General features: G+C 38.4%; 1 protein-coding gene across 12 annotated transcripts in view; it reads left to right on the top strand.

Annotated features, from left to right (window-relative positions):
* The window catches only part of LOC131970107 (protein Aster-B-like), a 117,203-nt gene that overhangs the window by 21,811 nt on the left and 70,425 nt on the right, over positions 1–24,967 (top strand). The window contains exon 1 of one of the 12 annotated variants that reach the window (XM_059331387.1): positions 15,278–15,744. The exons of the other annotated variants lie outside the window; for them this stretch is intronic. Coding sequence (XP_059187370.1) covers positions 15,722–15,744 — 23 coding nt within the window. The 5' untranslated portion in view covers positions 15,278–15,721. Of the gene's footprint in view, positions 1–15,277; positions 15,745–24,967 lie in introns of those variants that run through there. 12 annotated transcript variants of the gene reach the window in all.

Below are 24,967 nucleotides of genomic sequence, written 5' to 3' on the forward strand. Positions count from 1 at the left end.
TAATGCTGCTGTGTGTTTGAATACAACAGATCCATTTTTCCTTTCATACACACTGGATTAAAACTCCAGGTTGTGTTTAACTCTTTGATGATCAACATATAAACACCTTCTAATACACAACATGGTCTAAAATGACCCTCATTCATTCCCATGTTATTAATGTTGCTGTGTGTTTGAATATCTTTTTTATTATTACAACAGATCATTATATTCATTTTTCCTTTCATACTTTATGAAGAAAAATAGTTTTTGTATTATTACATCAAGTTTACACACATGGGTCTAAAATGACCTTGCGCATTACAAGCGTAGTGATACAAAAAGTGATTCACTAAATGAACAATGTGAGTATATGTGTAACTATGTTTGTCTTATTTTGAATGTTTAACTTTAAAAGAGTTGTTAGAACCACCAGATTACATTGGAAAATCACATATTTTAACATTTGAGACTCATTAGAGCCACCAAATAATAATATCCATTGGAAAAACACCAATTTAACAAACTAGGATAGTTAATATTTGTGTCTTCTTTGTCAGGTTTTAAATTGGTGACAACATATAAACACCTTCTAATGCACAACATGGGTCAGAAATTATTTTTTAAAAAAGGGTTTTTATTCAGAAAGTAAGAAATGAAAAAAAAAATTAGGATGTATGATAAATATGTCTCTAGTGAGTCCCTCTAACTTAATGGAACTGCAAGATTAAACTGCTGGAGTACTCCTTTTTCAGCATTGATAAGGATTATATTTATTTGTTGCCCAGTTTATAAGAATTGATGATGATTATTTAAGGATGTCCATTCAAAAGAACTTTATGAAAACATTTAACTCACTTCTGAATTTAAGAGAGTATATGGCTTTTCCTTTAGTAGTTGCATTTTTAGACACCAGAGTGTTATTTGTGTATTGGGGATGTACTAGTGCTCTTGAAATGGACATTCAGTTTTATGGAAATCAGTCATTTGGAGATGTTATTTTGCATTCAGCATGTCAGCTTGTAAACACAGCAGTATCATTTCTGCTCTGACTGCAGGGGAACAGCTCAGAAACTAAGGTGTGTGTGTGTGTGTGTGTGTGTGTGTGTGTGTGTGTTTGTAACTTGGAGTATTCACATTAAGTTTATTTTGGCTGAATAGTAACAGGTCTCTAACAGGGCCGCGGGGGCCGGAGGCTCTTCTTAACGAGCCTCCGGACCCCGTGGCTCCTTAAGAAGAGCCTCTGGCCCCCGTGGCTCGTTAAGAAGAGTAAGAACGAGTCTCCAAAAGTCTCCAATAACACCAGAAAAAGTCTCTGGATTTGTCTCCGGCCGCTTTCTTGAAAAATAGTCTCTAAGGGGGTCTGAAAAGTCGCTAAATATAGCAACAAAGTTGCTAAATTGGCAACACTGCTTCACCGGCTTTTAGAAATGTCGCGTGTTGTTGTGGCGTCCAGTACTACGTCACATCCTGCTTAGCGTTCTATCCAATCAGCAACCAGGCTGTTTTCAGGGGAGAAAAACGGTCCCGCCCCCTGGTGGTTGGTGGACTACTGGGGTAGAAAGTGTTGATTAGATCTGCAGGAGAGACGCGTTTTAAAATGGAAATATCACCGACGATCAGGTTAATTTAATCATGGCGGCCAAAATCATGGTAACGATTAAAATGTGATTAATTGTGGAGGATTTGTATAAAACAGAGCTCAGGTTTGTTCTCATCTGAAGACATTAGAGAACAGTTAGAGAACAGTCTGACCTTGTTGGTGTCGTCGATGGTTTCAGGTTTTCAGGCTCGGCGGTGATTCATGCAGACTGAATCCATGTAACGTTGAGGTGTTTGTAAAGTCTGAGGCCTTCTGCATGACTTTAGCTTTGTCACCATGAGTGACGCTGATCATTTGTGCAGCTTGAAATAGCTCAAGTTGCGTCCTTGAAGGCCTTGTGGGTGATAATGGCATAGCAACCAGTGGTAAGCAATGTAAACTCACTGTGTGTGTGTGTGTGTGTGTGTGTGTGTTTGTGTGGGGGGGCTCAGCATTGTGTTTTCCCCGTCTGAATCAAAACATGAACAAGGTCCACATGTGGCCCTGAAGCTGCAGGCTGGAGCTCTGCAGCAGCAGGGTCGTCTCTGTGGCAACAGATGGAGGGTCAGTCAATATCTCCACCATCCCTGATCCATCACCACTCCACCACAGCCCTCTAATGCAAAAATACACTCCCTGCTCCACCTCCAGGCCTCCACTGCAAGTGAGTGTCTAAAACTAAAACACTGTGTGTCTAAAAAACAGATAAAAACAGTAAATCTGAGGGAAATGAAACAAGAATACAACCAGTTAAAACCAGAATAAAACCACATAAAACTAGAATAAAACCTAGATATTTCTTAAATTAAGATTATTAAATCTAGAAATAAGCATGTTGAACGCTTAAAATAATAAATTAACTCTTAAAACAAGATAAATGATCTAACACTTCTAAATCTAAAGTTTTTTGGTAAGAACCAAATAATCATCAGGTCACTCTGCTCGGGCCAGTTCATCACTGCTGGCAGCTTTAATTTATCTGGTTTTAAGAGTTAATTTATTATTTTAAGTGTTCAACATGCTTATTTCTAGATTTAATAATCTTAATTTAATAAATCTTGTCAAGGTAAATTATCTGTCCATGCAGCAAGATCATTTCCCTCAGATTTACTGTTTTATCTGGTTTTTAGACCTTTTATCAGTGTGTGTCTTGGGTTTTGTAAAAGTTTGACTATCAGGTTTTCAGACGGCGTCGTGCTGCTGCTGCTATGTTTTTAATCAACTTGCCTGTTTGAATAAAGGTCAGACTGAGGTTCCTTTAAGCAGAGCATGAGGACACAGATGGGGTCTGATTTTTACAGACAGTAGAAGCCGTCAGCGACAGCATCACGCTCACTGGTGATGAGGTCACATGGAGCCATTTCATAATGGTGTGACGTTGTGTAGTTATGTAATTATAAACAATGAGAAAAGAGTGTTGATGATGGAATAAGAAGGAAATACACAGACATGAATCCAATCCAAAGAGGCTTTCTGGGTTATTTTGCACCACAACAAGTTTTTGTTCATACAGTCATGGAAAAATGATTAGACCGACCTTGTTTTATCTGATATTTTGTTCATTTTAATTCCTGGTACTTTTCTATTCTAGTATTGCAAAAAAAAGCCTGAAACATTGTGAGGTTCTTTAGGGCCATATCGCCCAGCCGTAGGGAGGATCTCCAGTCTGACTGTCAACTCATACAGATGTTTCCCCTCACTCCACCTGTGTGTGAATTAGGGAGCGCAATAATTAATCAGTGATGGTCGTTAAGAATTTGGTCGATCATGTGGAATTTGTAATGGACCTGTGTATTTTTCTATTATAATTTTATCTCTGACTATGAATGAACTGAAACACGTTCAGTTCAATAAGTTAAAACATAAAACATTGAACTCCTCGTTGTTTTCTTTACAGTTTAATCTCACTTGCTTTAGTTTAACAATCAACAGGATCAAGTCTCTTTTCGTTCTTTCAAAATAAAAACGTCCAGTTATCAAAACAGGCTTTTACACAGTTCTATCGAATATCTTTTATTTTGCCCATGTATGCATGCAGCGATTAATCAATGAATTGATCATTACCGTTATAGATGTTGGAGTTGGCAGGTCCCTGGTGTGACTGTTTGGATGATTCTTCTTCGTCTACGTTAACATAAAGTAGAAGCCATGAGTTCATATTTATGTTGTGATATAAATCCAGATAAATCCATAACAAGTGGAGCAGCTCTGATGACTCTGACTACCAAACTGTTTTCAGTGCAGATCGATGGATTGGCCTCATCCTACTAGAGCTTTAAAATAATCTAAAAATAACAACTAGAAAATGTCCTCTGGGGAAATAGTGAAAGGGCCACGGGGGCTACTGCCGGTGTGTGTACACTATGATGAGATTCTTCAGAGATTTATAACAATTAATACTAGTAATGTTATGATACTATATATTATACAAGGAGCACACCTACAACAAGCATTCCTTTACAAGTATTTATCTATACAGCAACCTATGACCTTTAACCTCAAAATGTGTGTGTGTGAAACGTGTATCTGGAGGAGTGTGCGCGCTGTGTGTCTGTAACTAAAATCCCAAAGTTACAGTTGAAACTAGAAGTTTACATACACTATATAAAAAGACACATATGCTTTTTTTCTCATTGTCTGACATGAAATCAGACAATCACTTTTCCTGTTTTAGGTCCGTTAGGATTACCAAAATTATTTCTATTTGCTAAATTCCAGAATAATGAGAGAAGGATTTTTTTAGACATTTTTTTATTACTTTCTTCAAAGTCAGAAGTTTACATACACTAACATTATTATGCCTTGAAACAATTTGGGAAAGCCCAGATGATGTTGTCATGTCTTTGGAAGCTTCTGATAGGTTTATTGACAACATTAGAGTTAATTCGAGACATACCTGTGGATGTATTTTATGGCACACCTGAAACACACTGCTTCTTTGTGTAACATCATGGGAAAGTCAAAAGAAATCAACCAAAATATCAGGAAGAGAATTGTGGACTTGCACAAGTCTGGTTCATCCTTGGGTGCAATTTCCAGATGCCTGAAGGTGCCACATTCATCTGTTCAAATAATTATACCCAAGTATGAACACCATGGGAATGTCCAGCCATCATAGCGCTCAGGAAGGAGACGGGTTCTGTGTCCCAGAGATGAACGTGCTTTGGTCCAAAATGTGCATATCAACCCAAGAACAAAAGCAAAAGACCTTGTGAAGATGCTGGCTGAAGCTGGTAAGAGTGTGTCATTATCCAGAGTGAAACGAGTCCTGTACCAACATGGGCTGAATGGCCACTCTGCCAGGAAGAAGCCATTACTCCAAAAGAAACATAAAAATTACAGATTACAGTTTGCAAATGCACACAGGGACAAAGACCTTAATTTTTGGTCTGACAAAACTGTAATCTGTCTTTTCTATGTTTCTTTTGGAGTAGTGGCCTTTCAGGCCATGACATGCCTGGCCACATGACAGCATCATCTGGGCTTTCCCAAATTGTTTCAAGGCATAATAATGTTAGTGTATGTAAACTTCTGACTTTGAAGAAAGTAATAAAAAATTGTCTAAAAAAATCCTTCTCTCATTATTCTGGCATTTAGCAAATAGAAATAATTTTGGTAATCCTAACGGACCTAAAACAGGAAAAGTGATTGTCTGATTTCATGTCAGACAGTGAGAAAAAAAGCATATGTGTCTTTTTATATAGTGTATGTAAACTTCTGGTTTCAACTGTACGTGCGTGTGTGCGTATATCTGTAACTGTAATCAGAGCAAAGATCAAAGGACCAATCAGAGCAGAGCAATCAACAGAATTAACTGCCACCTGAATGTTCCGGAACAGTGACAGCAGCCAGAGGTGGACAGACTGGAATTTCTGGCCTCGAACAGAAAGCATTTTTTTTTCGGCCGTCCCATTCACTTCAATGCAACATTTTGGGCAGTTTTTAGTATTCTGTAGAGAAAAGTAATAGCACACCGATCCCGATCAAACCGCACGTTTTGATATATAATTTGTCCTGCAACTCTTCAAGTTGTAGGACTAGTAGCGGGACGAAATTGCGTCCGGAAGCGGAAGAAGAAGAAATCCACAGTATAACAGTAGTGCAGCACTGGTCCCTACAGCTATTGCTGTATGGGACCAGTGCTCGGTGAGATTGCCCCGAGGCACTAATTAGGGCTGCAACTAACGATTATTTTCATTATGGATTAATCTGTCGATTATTTAAACGATTAATCGATTAGTTGTTTGGTGAATAAAATGTATAAAAATATCAATGAGTGTTTCCAAACCACAAGATGACGTCCTCAAATCTCTTGTTTTGTCCACAAACCAAAGAGATATTCAGTTTATTGTCATAAAGGAACAAAGAAACCAGAAATATTCACATTGAAGAAGCTGAAATCAGAGAATTTGGACTTATTGTCTTTAAAAAAAACTGCTCAAACCAATTATTGGATTATCAAAATGTTGACGATTAATTTAATATTAGATTATTGTTCCATTAATAGAATAACTGTTACAGCTCTAATAACAATTACTGTTATGTACATTTTCTGTTATGAGACTCTAAACTATATATAATAATAACTGTCTGGTGTGAAAACACTCCTCTATCATATCAGATGTGAGAGATTTAACTGTTACAGTACGAGACACTTTCCGTCCTGATTTTCTGTTATTTATCGTCAGATTCCCTCATAGACACTTTAACATTAATAAACTCTGATGTGACTGTAAACTGCTGATCAGAGCTGGAAACTCTCTGTTCTCTCTCAGGTCTCAACCTGTTGTTGAGGTTAACACAGAGAATACACCTCCACCTCTCCTCCTCCTCTCTCCTCCTCTCCTCCTCTCTCCTCCTCTCTCCTCCTCTGCTCCTCTCTCCTCCTCCTCTCCTCCTCTCCTCTCCTCCTCCTCCTCCTCCTCCTCTCTCATCCTGTCCTCCTCTCTCCTCTCCTCCTCCTCCTCTCCTCTCTCCTCCTCTCCTCTCCTCCTCCATCCTCTCCTCCTCTCTCCTCTCTCCTCCTCTCCTCCTCCTCCTTCTCCTCCTCTCTCCTCTTTGTGTAGTAATAATGATGGTGTTTTGTGTCCTGTTTTCCTGCCGCTGGCTGCATCAGAAACAGGAAGTGGACTCTTTAATGTCAGCACGTGTCTCTTTGTTCTTTTATTCATGGAGAACGTGACGCAGCAGAAGGTCGTCTCCTTTCACTGATTAGCACTGTTTTTGGGGGTTGACTTGATGTTGAGCATCATATCTTGGTAATTCATTTATTTTAGCAATCATTATCATTTTATGTCATTTATCATGTCTTGTCATCATGATGTCTTCCACTCTGAGTCTCTTATGTTTTAGTCACTGTTGGCTGTCTCTAAGTGTCTGTTCACTATGACTCAAAAAGACACAAAATGACCAAAAGAATTACCCAAAAAATACACAAAATGACACAAAAAGACACAAAATGACCAAAAAAAGACAAAAAAGACACAAAATTACACAAAAAGACATAAAATGACAAAAAAAGCATGTCTGTCTCTAAGTGTCTGTTCTGTCCTCAGTGGGACTCATGATGCTGCTGATAGTATTAATGTTTTTGATCGTCAGAGTTTGATCTTTCTGATGGTCCTTGAATGGAAAAATGCTCCCAACGTTCTAAAAAACAACAAAAAATATCTGATAAGAGTTTAATTTAAGAGCTGATATCTAAACATTTAACATGGTTTTATTGATCATGATTTTGGTTATTATCAATAAATCCATGTTAAATGTCTATATATCAGCTCTAACATTAAACTATTATCAGTTATTTCTGTTGTTATCATTATATTTGTCCAAACAAATGAACCTTTGGTTAAATCAGACATTGAAATGAACCAGAAACTGAAGAAACCACTGGTCTAATAATGTATTTTCCTCTATCTGAGAGGAATAAATGTTTCCTGCTCTCTGTCTCCCCTCTGTGGCCTTCAGGAAAAAACACATTACCCATCATGCTCAGTTCAACAGTAAACAAACAGTCACGTGATAAACCAGCATTATTCCCCTCTGATCACCTGGTGGAGATCAATGTGTGGGGGTTTATCACCACCAGCAGGAACCAGAAGGAGAGTAATCCAGAGGAACGCCCAGCAAACTGGATTAATCCAGATTATCTGACAGCTATTCTTAGAAACAAATGAAGAGTCTCTGGGCCAGATTAGGGTTCAAGGCTGCTAAACAACAAGCTAATGCTGCAGCCACATGGCAGCTGTTTGATGACTAATCATTATAAATTAGTCTGTTAAACTCACTACATGAAATATAACTTCTGGATGTGTTTCCTATAAGAAAACTTTCAAACCAACCAACCAGAGCTGAGTTTTCCTTTAACAACCTTTTTATAAAGAACATGTTTACATAGCATATTGGAAAACTCTAAATATAAATCACTTTACCCCAAGGTTATTATTATTATTAGTTAACGAAAACTAACGAAATAAGGAAAATTAGAATTGAAAAAACATTTTCGTTAACTGAAAGCTTTTTAAAAAAACGATAACTAACTGAAACTGTGTTTTGTGGTTCCAAAACGAACTAAAATTATAGTGAAAATGTCCTTCGTTTTCGTCTTTGTCAACTTTTTTTATCTGTAAACCTTTTTGGTTGATATGAAATCTATTTCATCTATCTGGTTTTATGACTTAATAAACTTATTGGGGCTGAGATGGATCAGACAAAGGAAATAAAGGAAACATTTATTGTGACCTTATTGAATCTGGACCCAACAAATACCCCATTACAAAACAACTACAACTAATAAAAACTAAACTACAACTAATAAAAACTAAACTACAACTAATAAAAACTAAACTACAACTAAAAAAAACTAAACTACAACTAATAAAAACTAAACTACAACTAAAAGAAACTAAACTAAAACTAATAAAAACTAAACTAAAACTAAGCATTTTACAAAAAAATAAAAACTAATTAAAACTAGCAAACTCACTCTAAAAACTCATTAAAACTACCTGGATTTGAAAACAAAAAATCACAACAAAATTAAAACTAAAACTGATGAAAAATCTAAAACTATTCTAACCTTGCAACAGAGTAAATGATTCCTGTTGTTGCCTGGTGACAGCAGCAGCTCTGTTTGTATTATTTGATCCAGGGATGGGCAACAGGAGGCCCGGGGGCCACATAAGGCCCTCACCCTCACTAGAAGTGGCCCTCAGTACAACTACATTTGAGCATGAAATCTTAAAAGTTCAGTGTAAAAACGCACAAAATGACTTCTTGTAATGAATGTTTTTCTGCTGTTCTTGCACTGAAAACAAAAGAAATCACAGTAAATGTTTTTTTTTTTTTGCTTCAAACCTTTTGTATTCCAATTTATACTGTTAAACATTCATTTGAGCATGAAATATGTTCAGTTACTGCACTGTAAACATATTTAAAATGTCAGTTTCATCATATCTGGTGAAGTGACGCTCCTATATGTGGCCCTGTGGTAGTGAACATGATAAACTGTGGCCACCTGCAGCATTTAAGTTGCCCATCCCTGGTTTGATCACTAGTATTAACTGTAGCAGCAGTGAGCTGTGTGTGTAGTATTTGATCACTAGTGTTTTAGTGTATTGTTCTGTGTTGTGGCCAGCAGGAGGCGTCAGTGAGAGGAGACATGAGGAGGAGCTGTTCCTTCAGCACCAACATGGAGCTGCTGCACAGTCAAACCAACACAGACATACATCAACTCAAACTTTATTTATAAAGCACCTGTAACAGTCCTCTGCCTCTCTAAAGCTGGGTTCATTCACACCACCACCACTACTGGAGATAGCACATACATACATATAACTCACTGTCAATGGAGAACCACTCCTCAGTATTATGTTCATGGTTTTTTTTTCTTGGATCTTTTTTCAGTGATTATTTTAGTCAGATGCAGCCGTAGCATAGCAGCAACATGTTCTGCTCCAGTGTTCTCTGGATGTTGATGGAGTTAAATGTCACAATGAGCTCTCTGGTTAACTTAGTTTTATGGATGAAAATGATCAGAACATTCTCCTTGATGCATCAGAGGCTTTAATAGAGGAAGCTGGGTCCACATCTGACTGTCTGAACTCTGCAGACTCACTATTCATGTCTAATGTTATTCATACGGACATTATGAAGGTTTGTTTATTTGTTTGTTTGTTTGTTTGTATTTAGATCCCCAGCAGCTATTCTTCCTGGGCTCTATTATCATATTTCAGTGTGAAAAATACAAAGTAGAAATACACAGAATGATAACAGACATGACATACATTATATAAATACATAACATAAAACTAAAAGAACACACAGACAATACGTTATTACATTTCACATAAAACATGGTTGACATCACAAAACAAATACAAAACAAAACAACAGCTGCATCAATTAAAGTTGATATTTAGATAATGACTTTTAAGTTGTTTTTAAAGCGATATAGATTTAATAGAGTAATATGATATATATATATATATATATACAGTCTCTGTGTTCTTTTTGTTTGATGTTATGTATTCATATAATGTATGTCATGTCTGTTATCATTCTGTTATCATTCTGTACACACTGAAATAAGATGATAGACCCCAGGAAGAATAGCTGATGGGGATCTAAATAAAAACAAACAAACAAACAAACAAACCTTCATCATGTCAGTATGAATAACTGAATTCCTTATTGAATAATTAGATGGTAAGGTCCTCCATGGCTGCATTATTTATTTCTTCATAGTTAGTAGTTTTTCCGTGACGTTCTCAGTGGTTGATGAGTAGATGGAGACCAGATGGACTCAATCAGAGACTCTTACTGTCCTCCTGCTTCACTGGAGATCTCACTGCTTCACCTGGGAACATTTTCATAATAAAAGCATGATAATATGTTCTGAGGAACTCTTAAAGTCAGCAGCTATTGATCGCTAGTTATAGATAGTTTTATGGAGCCCTCTACAGTCCAAAATACTCACACATGCAGAGACATAATTAGCATAATTGTATTTTCAGGCTGTTATAATAATGGAGCATGCCATAAACATATATGCGCTTGTGTTTTACAGGAAAACACTAATGCTACTATTCTCACATCCCCCTTTGATCCCACATACTCTGGCAGAATATATATATATATATATATATATATATATATATATATATATATATATATATATATATATATATATATATATATATATTCTGTGTTCCATACACATTATATACATACTTTTCTGCTATTTGGCATTTCTGTATACGTCTTATTGTTTATATTCTTTATTCAGTCTTCTATATCTTTGTGTCTGTATCTTGAGCTGCTGTGACGACTAAATTTCCCCACTGAAGGATAAATAAAGTCATATCTTTATATTGTGGTATACTAAAACAGATTAATAAGTGATTTACTTATTAATTAACTAAAATTAATACAATCAAACAACAAAAGCATATCAACGAGTGACATCAGTCAAACATTAATAAACCCTCCAGTTTTTTGCAGTAGTTGTAGTATTAGTGACCTTAATGAGGTGTAATTTATAATGTCAGCTTTAAGAAGATTAAAGAGCAAGACTGATTATTGTGATGGTTCTGCTTCTGTTAAGTGATTGGTCAGTGTTTCTGTGACCTCTGACCTCTGAGGCCTGAAGAGATTAACTGATCGCTGCTTCAGTCACTCAGTGGACTGAAACACATAAAGCTCAATCCATTACAAGTATAGTCAAATTAGGAATGCACCATATACAATCATGGAAACAATGACTAGAGCACCTTGTTTTCTTCATTGCATTTGTTCATTTTAATGTCTGGTTCAACTAAAGGTTAATTTGTTTGGACAAATATAATGAAAATACAAACATAGCTGATAAGAGTTTAATTTCAGAGCTGATATCGAGACATTTAACATGGTTTTATTGATAATAATTTTGGTTATTATCAGCAAAACCATGGAAAATTATTATATTTGTCCAAACAAATGTTCCTTTAATTGTAGCAGGCATTAAGATGAACAAGAAACTGAAGAAAACAAGGTAACAATGAAAATGAAACCACAATTAACAGTTTATTGTGTCAAACACAAAATGATTTCAACTTTATGGGTGTAAATTGAATATAAATATTTTAAATCAGTTAAAAAGGCTCCAGAGCTAAAAGTGAGTCGATGAAAACGTCAGACTTTATACGGCAGGTTTGGCTGGATCTGCTGCAGTGTGAATTTCTACAAATCAAAGGAGGAGCAGGGAAAGTTGCTTTTGTTTTGCTTCTCTAATTTTCTCTATTTCTCTCTAACATAACCTGTAACAGTAGGAAACAGTTTACATAACAACAGATACACAGATGAACCCCTTAATGCACTCGTACCCTTCAGCTGGTTCAGGTGTTTTGGGTTTAATAAAGGCTCCAAACTCTGGAGATATACAGACAGAGCTGCTGGTCCGCTCAATTAGTCCAATAAAGACAATTAACCAAAGACCAGCAGGAGTCAAACTATGAGTTATAAAGCTTCAGTCACCAGTTAAACCAGCTGAGTCACCATGATGTACATCATGTCTGTTAACACAGGGAGACCCTCTACTCCTGCATTAAGAGATTAACATGATCAGCTGCTAGAGTCCAGAGGAAGAGCTGCAGCAGCCCCCTCCATTAATAAACCCTCTCATACAGAGAGAGGGAGGTACCCTAACCCTCACTAACCGCTCACTGCTCAGCTAGAGGCTAGAGGCTCCAGTCAGGCAACACTGGGCCAGTAAGGCTTAACTGGGAGAGGAAGAGAGAAAGAGATCCATGTAGGGAAGAGGATGGAGAGAGAGAGAGAGAGAGAGAGAGAGAGCCCTGTGGTGCAGATCTTCTCTCTCTGATCCTCTTCCCTCTGAGAGTTTTTCAGAATAAAAGCATGATAATATGGTCTGAGGAACTCTTAAAGTCAGCAGCTTCCAGCTATTGATTGCTAGTTATACAGTAGTGTTCAAAATAATATCAGTCCAATGTGACTAACCAGATTAATCCAGGTTTTTAGTATATATTTTTTCCATTGCTACATGGCAAACAATTTACCAGTAGGTGCATTAAAGCAATAAAAAATATACTAAAAACCTGGATTAATCTGGTTAGTCACATTGGACTGCTATTATTTTGAACACTACTGTAGAGTGTTTTATGGAGCCCTCTACAGTCCAAAATACTCAGAGCAAATATGCACAAAAAAAAAAACATACACACTCACACATGCAAAGACATAATTTGCATTGTATTTGTCAGGCTACACTGTAAAAAAAAGCCCTGTTGTTTTTATGGTAAAAACCAGCAGCTGAACTTGACCGTAATAAATACGGTGCAACTTTTTCTAATATTACGGTAAAATGATATTAGCAATGTTGATTTCACATTTAGGATTGCCATTTTATTCCATATCTTACTGTATAATTAACAAGTTTTTCCATTAAAAGAAACGCTGTTCTGCAATATAATTGACCAGAAAATACTTTATAAATGCTGCATGAATTATAGATTTTACCATTAAATATTACAGTATATTTCTGTTAGAGATATGGTGTTTAGTACATTTAACAGTGAGAAAAAAAATAAATGCAAAAATGACAGTGATGATTGTATATATATTACAGTATAGTGCCAGAGTATTTTACAGTGGAGTAATGTATTTTTTTTAAACTGTAATAAATCCTGTTTTGTCTGATATAAATATTGACAGTGTTTCATTGTTACTAAAACTGAATTAACTAATTTATCATTTTACGTCTTTTACTGTCATGGTTTAGCAGTTTTTCACCCTAAAATCTACAGACATTTTTTACAGTGTACCCTTTGGAACAATGTACCATGCCATAAACATATGCTCCCTATAATAACACATTAGTAAACGAGCACAATAACGTATCACAGTTTGTGTATTACAGGAAACACTAATGCTACTATTCTCACATCCCTTTGATCCCACATACTCTGGCAGAATAATTTAAAAAGCATTTCATTGTCAAGTCAAGTCAGAGTTTATTTATAGACATTTAAAAACAACCTCAGTTGACCAAAGTGCTGTACAGTTATTAAAATACAGTAGAAATCATACACAAATATAGTTATAAATAATAACAATGAAAACAATAAAACAGTAAAACAATAAAATAGTAATAAAAACTCAATCCAAAACAGAATTAGAGATAAAAAAGAAAATAAAAGGGTAAAAAAGTAAAAAGCCAAGGATTCTTGCCTAGCTGAATATATATATCACAATTGCAATATGAACTAGAAAAATGTCCCCTGGGTAAATTGTGAAAGGGCCACGGGGGCTACTGCCGGTGTGTACACTATGATGAGATTCTTCAGAGATTTATAACAATTAATACTAGTAATGTTATAATAGTATATTATATACAAGGAGCACACCTACAACAAGCATTCCTTTTCAAGTATTTATTTATACAGCAACCTATGACCTTTAACCTCAAAATGTGTGTGTGAAACGTGTATCTGGAGGAGTGTGCACGCTTACGCGCGCATTTGTGTGTGTGTGTGTGTGTGTGTAACTAAAATCACATAAAGTAATGTGTGTGTGTGTGTGTGTGTGTGTTTTTGAAGCATGTGTATCTGGAGGAGTGTGTGTGCTTATGCGCATGTGTGTGTGCTTGTATCTGTAACTGTAATCACATCAAAGGATCAAAGGCAATCAGAGCAAAGATCAAAGGCAAACAGAGCAAAGATCAAAGGCAATCTCTGGCGATGAAGTCACACACTGTGACACGAACATTCCGTGCAATACACACCCATTATAATCCAAAATGATCCAAAAATGATCATGTCATTGAACAGGGATTGTTAAAAAACTATATGACCTATCAAAATGTGGATTAATACACCGATACACGGGACTTGTGTCTACTGTTTAAAGTTTAAATGGAGTCTCTAGGTGAAATTATGCCGGAGAAGTAGACGTTTGAAAATCTCCAATTATTGTTCTTTTTCGCTCATTTTTTTTCGGCCGTCCCATTCACTTCAATGCAAAATTTTGGGTAGTTTTTCGCGACTTGAATCGCGAAAAATTCATATTCAGTAGAGAAAAGTAATAACACACCGATCCCGATCAAACCGCACGTTTTGATATATAATTTGTCCTGCAACTCTTCAAGTTGTAGGACTAGTAGCGGGACGAAATTGCGTCCAGAAGAGGAAGAAGAAGAAATCCACAGTATAACAGTCGTGCAGCACTGGTCCCTACAGCTATTGCTGTATGGGACCAGTGCTCGGTGTGATTGCCCCGAGGCCCCAATCACAGGATTGCAATATTTTTTGGAATATTATTATCATTTTTATTGAAAATATACCTATATACTGAAATGATCTTGGTTTTGCAAGGATCTGTACAAAAAATATATATTTTAACTCTCTGAGGGAGGGAGGGAGGGAGGGAGGGAGGGGGAGGAGGAGGAGGAGAGATGAGGGAGGGAGGGGGAGGGTAGAGATCTGCGCCTGCTCACTGTGAACACAGCAAGTGCAGCTTTCATCCGCAGCAGAGAGAGAGAGAGTGAGAGAGAGAGAGTTAGAGCTGGATAGCGAGAGAGAGACGGAGAGAGACAGAGAGAGAGAGAGAGATAGAGAGAGAGAGCTGGATAGAGAGAGAGAGACAGAGAGAGAGAGAGAGAGAGAGCTGGATAGAGAGAGAGCTGGATAGAGAGAGAGAGTGTTAGAGTCAGAGAGGAGGATATTCAGCCATGTTGGCGTCTCTCTGCAGCCTCCTGCCGTCTGATGCTGCTGCAGGTTGCAGCGTTGTTGTGAATGTTGCGGTGCAGGTCACCTCCTTCTCTTGTGGGAAGAGCTGAGGATCCTCAGGGACGAGTGGATCGAGTGGATTTCTGGCACTAGTGCTGAGCACTGCGGCAGCAACGTTAGCAGCCGAGGAATGTAGCAGGAAGGAAGGAAGGAGGACAGAGCTGAGGATCTGAGGATCATCCTAACGGACTCCTGCTCCCCCAAACAACCTGACCTCCATCTGTCTCTGCTCCACACCTCCTTCTCCTCCTGCTGCGTCTCCTGCTCTGTATGGGAGGAGAGGCTCTGGCAGGCTGTCAGTCAGCATGCGGCGGTGTCACCGGGCAGCCCAGCGCCCACAACACGCTATGGACACGCTCAGACCCTGCTCGCTGTACTAATGAAAGGCTTCAAGCTCGCCTGGTAAGAACCACAGCTGAGATCTTGTCTGTCTGTGATGATGATGATGATGATGATGTGGTTCTGCTGTAGAGCTTTAAGAACCAGAGCTCACATGTTCTCTGGCTGTGTGATGATGATGATGATGATGATGATGATGATGATGATGTGGTTCTGCAGCTTTAAGGCTGTCATGTATTCAGAGCACAAGCCAGCAGCTGCAGGATGTCTGACACTGTGTTCTGCTGTCAACATGTTTCACACAACAGGCTGGATGCACCGTCACATATGAGGCTTGTTTATAAGAGAGTGCATTAAATATATTCATGTTCATCCATCCATCCTAGCCACACTGCAAAAAGGTGTCTAAAAAACAGATAAAACAGTAAATCTGAGGGAAATGATCTTGCTGCACTTAAAATAAGAAATTAACTCTTAAAACAAGATAAATGATCTAACACTTCTAAATCTAAAGTTGTTTTTTTTATCTTGGTAAGAACCAAATAATCATCAGGTCACTCTGCTCGGGCCAGTTCACCACTGCTGGCAGCTTTAATTTATCTGGTTTTAAGAGTTAATTTATTATTTTAAGTGTTCAACATGCTTATTTCTAGATTTAATAATCTTAATTTAAGAAATCTTGTCAAGGTAAATTATCTGTCCATGCAGCAAGATCATTTCCCTCAGATTTACTGTTTTATCTGGTTTTTAAACAACATTTTTTACAGTGTGGCTCTATTGACATGTTTCACACAACAGGCTGGATGCACTGTCAGATATGTGGCTTTTTTAATATATTCATCCCTCCATCCTGACCCTGCATGTCTTCTACATGGTTCTGTAAACCTGCAGGTCCCAGTGTGTATGAGGGCTAGATCAGGTCACTGAGCTGACACCACAGAGTGATCCAGAGTGATCCAGAGTGATCCGGTGTGTTTTTGAGGCGACCCTGCTCTGCTCCCCTCTGGGGGCTCAGTGTGAGCAGAGCAGCTGAGGAGAGAGAGAGAGAGAGAGAGAGAGAGAGAGAGAGAGAGAGAGAGAGAGGCAGAGAGAGAGAGAGAGAGAGATCTCACGTGGCTGCAGCCTGGAGAGAGAGACGCACATGCTGCCTCTCTCTCTCTCTCTCTCTCTCTCTCTCTCTCTCTCTCTCTCTCTCTCTCTCCTGTTTGTCCCCTGGTTATTGTCTCACATGGACAGACATGTCCTCATCCAGGTGGTCTCTGCTCTCACTTTGTTCTTTGTTTTTTAGCCTCAGTGTTTGTGTGTGTGTGTGTGTGTGTGAGTGTGTGTGTGTTACTCCTCCTTCATCCTCTCCTCCCCGTCTGTTTGTTTATGCTCCTCCTCCTCTTCTTGCCTGATATTTTTAGAGACGAATTACAGAGCACTGCAGGAGGAAAAAAAACAGAGGGGGAGCAGTTTGGGCAACGTGCGTCCTGCTTCCTTTCCTCCTCACTTTCATCAGGACCTCTTCTTCTTCTTCTTCTTCTTCTTCTTCTTCTTCTTCTTCTTCTTCTTCTTCTTCTTCTTCTTCTTCTTCTTCTTCTTCTTCTTCTTCTTCTTCTTCTTCTTCTTCTTCTTCTTCTTCTTCTTCTTCTTCTTCTTCTTCTTCTTCTTCTCCTCCCTACAGGACTCTTCCTGTCCCTCATGTCTCTCTCTCTGTCTCTCTATATTTGTCTCTCTCTCTCTCCTCATCTATCACTTGATCCTGCAGTCGTTTTCTCTTCACGCTGTCGACTGGAGCTTTGAACATTTCCTCTCAGGGCTTCATAAGATTAATCAGATTGAGTGTGTGTGTGTGTGTGTGTGTGTGTGTGTGTGTGTGTCTCAGATGTCCAGGGCCTCTTTATCATTCTATAGCACAGAAACACTATTAAACCTGAGTCACCTAATCTGTTAGCAGCACCAGACACACACACAAGAGTCACACACTGCAAAAAAAAAAAGGTGTTTAAAAACCAGATAAAACATTAAATCTGAGGGAAATGATCTTGCTGCATGGACAGAAAATTTACCTTGACAAGATTTATTAAATTAAGATTATTAATTATATGCAGTCTCTTATTCATATAGAAGCCCAGTCTGTATGTCTGTCTAGCTGGCTGCCATGTTGTCATGTTATATAACAGCTCATACATGTGGAGTTTTACTGTATCCAACAGGATGCATCTCCATCTTCTCCCAACGTGCAAAATGTCCCACTATCTTTTAATCCAAGGCTTTTAAAACATAGAAAAGTGTCCATTCACTGCAAATAACATGAAGCTGACCAAGTATTTTCTTCTTCTATCTATCAATAGTATTTTAATTATCTTGTTATCTAGTATAATTGACCATAGCTTTATGTGCTTATTTTAACAACATGTGTCTTTGTGTAACTAAAATGAGTGAATAACCTCTTCACAGGGATTTCTGTCTTGTGTAAAGACTTGTTTTTAGGATTGACATTGTGAGCTTTTTCATGCTTTTCAATCTATTCAACTGTTGAATATGGTGAGTTTTTACCTAAAATATTGGCTCCAGTTGAGAGTTTTAGTTGCATGAAGTTTAAATGTTATTTCAAAAGTATTTTTTATCACCAGTATCTACCCACAGATACTGAAATGAGGAAAAAACATGCTAATTTCTGTCTTATTTTAATGTTACTACAGTCGGGCTTTTCAAGCCACAATTGCTTGAAATAAGAATTTTTGGATTTATTTCAAGCTATCGTTGCTTTTTCCAGTGCCGAGATATTTATATTTACTTTTTATTTACTAGAATTCTTACAGAGAAACATTTACTTACTGCACTGGCAGATAATTTGACTTGTTTCCAGCATGTATTTGCTTAATTCTAGTTGTTTATTTCTTATTTTTTGTCAGTTGGTTTTGCAGTGTGAGCTCCCTCTGTTTCACCTTGAAAGGAGAAAAAAATCAATGAAGAAAGAAGTGATAATGATAAAAAGGTATCAGTTCCTCTTGTAGAAGCATCGATGGGAGGATCCAGCTGAAATCTGACTCTGTGTTAGCTGCATCCTGTCCTGCTACGTCAGCAGAACGCTGTGAGCTGGAGGTCGATTCCTCCATCAGACGTTTGTTGTTATAGAGCAGCAGCTGATTTATCTCCAGTCATTCATCAACTGGTTCAGAGCACTACACTCACTGATTCAACTGGTTAGTGATTTATGTCGTCTCTTGCTGGGTTTTGATGAGTGCAAAGTCGGGCTGTGGCGAGATCTCATGAGATTAACCTTGACGTCGCGGGGGCCGGAGGCTCTTCTTTACGACCTGCGGGGGCCGGAGGCTCTTTTTAACGAACCGCGGGGGCCGGAGGCTCTTTTTAACGAGCTGCAGGGGCCAGAGGCTCTTCTTAATGAACCGAGGGGGCCGGAAACTCTTCTTAACGAGCCGCAGGGGCCGGAGGTTCTTCTTAACGAGCTGCAGGGGCCAGAGGCTTTTCTTAACAAGCCGCGGGGGCCGAAGGCTCTTCTTAACGAGCCACGGGGGCCGGAGGCTCTTTTTAACGAGCCACGGGGGCCGGAGGTTCTTCTTAACAAGCTGCAGGGGCCAGAGGCTCTTCTTAACGAACCGAGGGCGCCGAAAGCTCTTCTTAACGAGCTGCAGGGGCCAGAGGCTCTTCTTAACAAGCCGCGGGGGCCGGAGGCTCTTCTTAACGAGCCACGGGGGCCGGAGGCTCTTCTTAACGAGCCGCGGGGGCCAGAGGTTCTTCTTAACGAGCTGCAGGGGCCAGAGGCTCTTCTTAACGAGCCACGGGGGCCGGAGGCTCTTCTTAACGAGCAGCGAGGGCCAGAGATTCTTCTTAACTAGCAGCGAGGGCTGGAGGCTCTTCTTAACGAGCTGCGGGGGCCGGAGACTCTTCTTAACGAGCCGCGGGGGCCGGAGGCTCTTCTTAACGAGCTGCGGGGGCCAGAGGTTCTTCTTAAGGAACCGCGGGGGCCGGATGCTCTTCTTAACGGGCCGCGGGGGCCGGAGGCTCTTTTTAATGAGCCGCGGGTGCCAGAGGCTCTTCTTAGCGATCTCTGTTTGTTTACAACAAGCACCAGACACTCTGTGCACAGTTAATGATGCTGGTTAATTCATCATCACGATGTTTATGATCAGCGGAGACGCTGTGCATAATCAGCCATGCTGCTTTGCGGCCACAGTTGAGTCTCCCGTGTTTAATCCATCACGCATGTGATCACAGTCGAAACGATCTAAAACCAAACGTCACCTCCAGAGTCTCTAAATCCCTCTGGGGGATTGTTGTCATGGAGACACACAGAGTGAGTGGACATTTGAGAGGGCGTGGCCTGAGACTTTAGAGAGGGCGTGGCCTGAGACATTAGAGAGGGTTAAATTTGGTTAAATAAAAGTCTGTTGGTCCAGTCAGATATTGTGTATATTGTATATATATATATATATATATTGTTGAGCTGAGAGTATGGTCACCCCTATTATCAGGTCATATATAGTGCAAAAATGTGTGTTTCTTGGCGTTCTTATGGTCTGCTGGCAGTTTAAATACCTCACGATGTAGATGAAATTGTGTTTGTTGCTTTGCCTGTTTACAAGATAACACAGAGGAGCGTCTGATGTTTTGGCTGTAGGGCTGCAAGGTTTAATCTAATTGTGATTATTTTTTACTTATATTGCAATTCGATTGGATTCACAATATTGGAGGGAATGATCTGTTTTACATCATTAGTCTCATTTTCATTAAAACAATACATTTAAATGATCATGGTGTAATTTTGTTGCGAGGATCTGTATCAAATAAATATAATTTGTAGGCTGGAACATTGATGCAGCACCACAGTACTACATTTTGTGACTGCATTTGGAATTTAATAACATTTACATTCATTGAGCAGCGCTACATGTTATATTTCAGGGCTTTTGTTCTGGGGGTTTTTAGGCAAATCATCTTTACAAAAGAAAACAAAGTTCACCATATTATTCTGATGGATAAAATGTTAGCGTAAAAGAAATATTCTCAGGTCTCAGTAATTAAAAAGAATCCCATGTGATGTATGTATTAGAGCTGGGCAATATATCGATATATATAAAATATATCCATATATTTTAAATGTGATATGGAATTAGACCATATTACATATATCCATATAATTTTTACCAAAGTTCTTTCTTTCTATATAAATGCTGCCCTCACTAGGGTTTGTCATATTTAGTTCTATTGTAATGTTCTTTATTCTTTTCTCATATAAATATATTTATTTCAGAAAAAGATTGGCCTGTTTTATTTCATAGGATATTTTTTTTATTTAAATGTGCACTTTATGGAGCTTTGATTTAAAAAAGGTTCTCCTGTTGTTATACAGTATTTATGTTCACTTAAATAATCAATAAAAGTACTTGTGACTTATCAGATTTGACTTTGACTGAACATTTGCTCTCACTTTGAGATAAAAATATCAGGATCGATATTCAGCCTAAATATATCAGATATGACTTTTGGTCCATATCGCCCAGCCCTAAAAATGGGGCTTTCCTATAAATGGTGGTAAGATGTTCCTGACCATTTTATACAGACATTTCTGCATAAATGTATATTATCTTTAATAGGTAAACAAGCTAAATCAGTTCTATTTCTCAAAGTTTATAATAAAAAAAAATCAGCTGTCAATATCTGCAACATGTTAGAATAAACTGGGATTGGTTTTTCTCTGATCTTAAAATTTTCCCTCAAAACCAGCAGCCCTAGTTAAAAGTATCCCACCACCACAAATGTGTCTTTTAATATATCAGGATATATATCGTATATGGATATTCAGCCTCAATATATCAGATGTGACTTTTGCTCCATATCGCCCAGCTCGAGTGTGAACTGTTGATGTCAGAGGAACAAGTGTCATCGAGTTTTCAGACTCGACTCCAGGCCTCCTGCTGGGTGTGTGTGTGTGTGTGTGTGTGTGTGTGTGTGTGTGTGTGGGTGTGTGTGGGTGTGACGAGGAGGCCTATGGAGTAAGACCGCTGTCAAAAAGATGTGTCCATGTTATAAGCATTCGTATTTGTAATGATAAACATTTGTGTGTAAATAAAAAAGTTGTACCCAAAATTCTGCTGTCACACACATGAGTCTGATAAATTATTAGGGTTAGGATTGTTTTTATGTGAGTATGAATCTAAAAGCTGTGAGTGCAAAGTCTTGTGAATACAACTCTAATTTCTACGACTACGAGTCTTCACTGTGAACACGAATTCAAGTTTGTGGGTACGAGTCGAAAAACTGTTGAAATGACGTCACAGGCAGGTCACAGGCAGGTCACAGGGGAAAGCAATCGAACCCCGAAAAATGCGCCGAAGGATGGCTGACAACATGGACACCGTCGGGGAAGCATCATCATCATCATCACAGGTAAAGTAAATAACACATCCAACATTTATTTATTTTTATTTAGTTGTTTATTTCATGAAATTGTACTGTTTTAAATAATATGAAGTTTATGGACGTTAAGACATTCTGCTTTAGCTTACAAGCTAACGACCGGGATAAAAGACACTCCACAATTTCAGCTGGGATGTTTAAAGTACTGGAGGCAGCCGTCACAATGAATGTTTCTTGATTTACAATGTATTGTAAATAAATGTATTGTAAATAGTCCAAATTCAAGTGTGGTTGATTCAACACATCTGTAATCCTTGATTTCAGACGTTCCAATAACCGAGCAGCTACTGGTCCCTGTAAACAACAAGTTTGATGCATTAGGCTAAATGCCACTGTTAACATAGTCATTTACCAACATACAGTACTCTATCCCACATAGGCTGGACAGACATAAAAAATAATTTTGTATTTTTAGCAAAATAATGTATGCCAATCATTAGCATGCAAGTTAATACAACAAATATCAATTATTAAATTATTAATTAATATTACTAGTCTGGACCCATGCAAACCACACTTGTGTGTCTGATCTCAGATATACACGTATATAATAAATAAATTCTGGATTGATAGTAAACTGCTGTCAGGACTCTGACTAATTCTATTGTTTGGTTACACAAGCAGTAACTGACATGTGGTTAGCTTGTAAGCTAAAGCAGAATGTCTTAACGTCCATAAACTTCATATTATTTAAAACAGTACAATTTCATGAAATAAACAACTAAATAAAAATAAATAAATGTTGGATGTGTTATTTACTTTACCTGTGATGATGATGATGATGCTTCCCCGACGGTGTCCATGTTGTCAGCCATCCTTCGGCGCATTTTTCGGGGTTCGATTGCTTCTTCTTCTTCTTCTTTGGAGTTTAATGGCAGTGGGCATCCTTAGTGTTGCGGTTCGATTGCTTTCCCCTGTGACCTGCCTGTGACCTGCCTGTGACGTCATTTCAACAGTTTTTCGACTCGTACCCACAAACTTGAATTCGTGTTCACAGTGAAGACTCGTAGTCGTAGGAATTAGAGTTGTATTCACAAGACTTTGCACTCACAGCTTTTAGATTCATACTCACATAAAAACAATCCTAACCCTAATAATTTATCAGACTCATGTGTGTGACAGCAGAATTTTGGGTACAACTTTTTTATTTACACACAAATGTTTATCATTACAAATACGAATGCTTATAACATGGACACATCTTTTTGACAGCGGTCTTACTCCATAGAGGCCGAGATACACTGCAAAAACCAACTGACAAAAAATTAGGAATAAATAACTAGAATTAAGCAAATACATGCTGGAATGTTTCTTTGGAAGAATTCTTCTTCTTCTCTAGAATAAGCAAAAATATCTCGACACTGGAAACACTTCAAAAGCCCGACTGTAGTAACATTAAAATAAGCCAGAAATACTTGAAACAAGCACGTTTTGGTGATAGAAAATGCTTTTGAAATAACATTTAAACTCCATGCAACTAAAACTCTCAACTGGAGCCAATATTTTAGGTAAAAACTCACCATATTCAACAGTTGAATAGATTGAAAAGCATGAAAAAGCTCACAATGTCAATCCTAAAAACAAGTCTTTACACAATAAGATAATTAAATAAGCACATAAAGCTATGGTCAGTAGGTAAATTATACGAAAACAAGATAATTAAGATACTATTGATAGATAGAAGAAGAAAATACTTGGTAAGCTTCATGTTTTTGCAGTGTAAGAAGAGAGAGAGTGTGTGTGTACATGCATGCATGCGTGTAAGTGTGAGAAGGATTTGGCCGCGGCCCAGCGTGGGGATGTTTGCTCTTCATACGACATTTGGTGTGACTTAAATCTACACACACACACACACATACACACACATGCACTGTGACACAGATGTGCACACACAGCCAGCAGCAGCTGTAGCAACAGCAGGCTGGAGCTTTAGTGCACGTGTCTCTGAGCAGCCTGCTGCTGCTGCTGCAGGACAGTTGGACACTCTGAGAGTGGACTGGCATACATAAAGGCCTGTGTGTGTGTGTGTGTGTGTGTGTGTGTGTGTGTGTCTGTCTGTCTGTCTTTACTCTGCACCTGTCTGCTCACTGGTTCAGGTTTATCTCATTGATTGTTGCCAATCAGAGCAGGAGACTGCAGTCTTTATGTCCTGGTCACAGAGCAGTGGAGCTAAGGACAACACTGTAAAAGGTGTTTAAAACCAGATAAAACAGTAAATCTGAGGGAAATGATCTTGCTGCATGGACAGATAATTTACCTTGACAAGATTTCTTAAATTAAGATTATTAAATCTAAAAATAAGCATGTTGAACACTTAAAATGAGAAAATAACTTTTAAAACCAGATAATTTATCTAATACTTCTAAATCTAAAGTTTTTTTTATCTTGGTAACAAATTATCTGCAGTGCACTCTGCTCGGTTAATTTCTTATTTTAAGTGTTCAACAGGCTTATTTCTAGATTTAATAATCTTAATTTAATAAATCTTGTCAAGGTAAATTATCTGTCCATGCAGCAAGATCATTTCCCTCAGATTTACTGTTTTATCTGGTTTTTAGACCCCTTTTTACAGTGTAGAGGAGTCTCCCCTCAGTGGTTTCTCCTCCTCCCTCTGAGCTGCAGTTGGAGCTCCTGCATGCTCTCATGCAGACTAACAGAACATCAAAGTCTTTTGGAAACTTGCAGCATGCGCCAGAATCTGCACAGATGCCTCAGATCCTCACATGCAAGCTAAAGCCCCAGGCAGCGAGCAGCATCAGTACCAGCCACTAGTGTCTCTCAGGGCTATTTTAAACCGACTAGAAAATTGCAGCTCCGGGCCTCTGCACCAAGACGATTCATTTCACTATGAGACGTGTTA

This window comes from Centropristis striata, chromosome 4 (assembly GCF_030273125.1).
Source record: "Centropristis striata isolate RG_2023a ecotype Rhode Island chromosome 4, C.striata_1.0, whole genome shotgun sequence".
NCBI classification, from domain to species: domain Eukaryota; kingdom Metazoa; phylum Chordata; class Actinopteri; order Perciformes; family Serranidae; genus Centropristis; species Centropristis striata.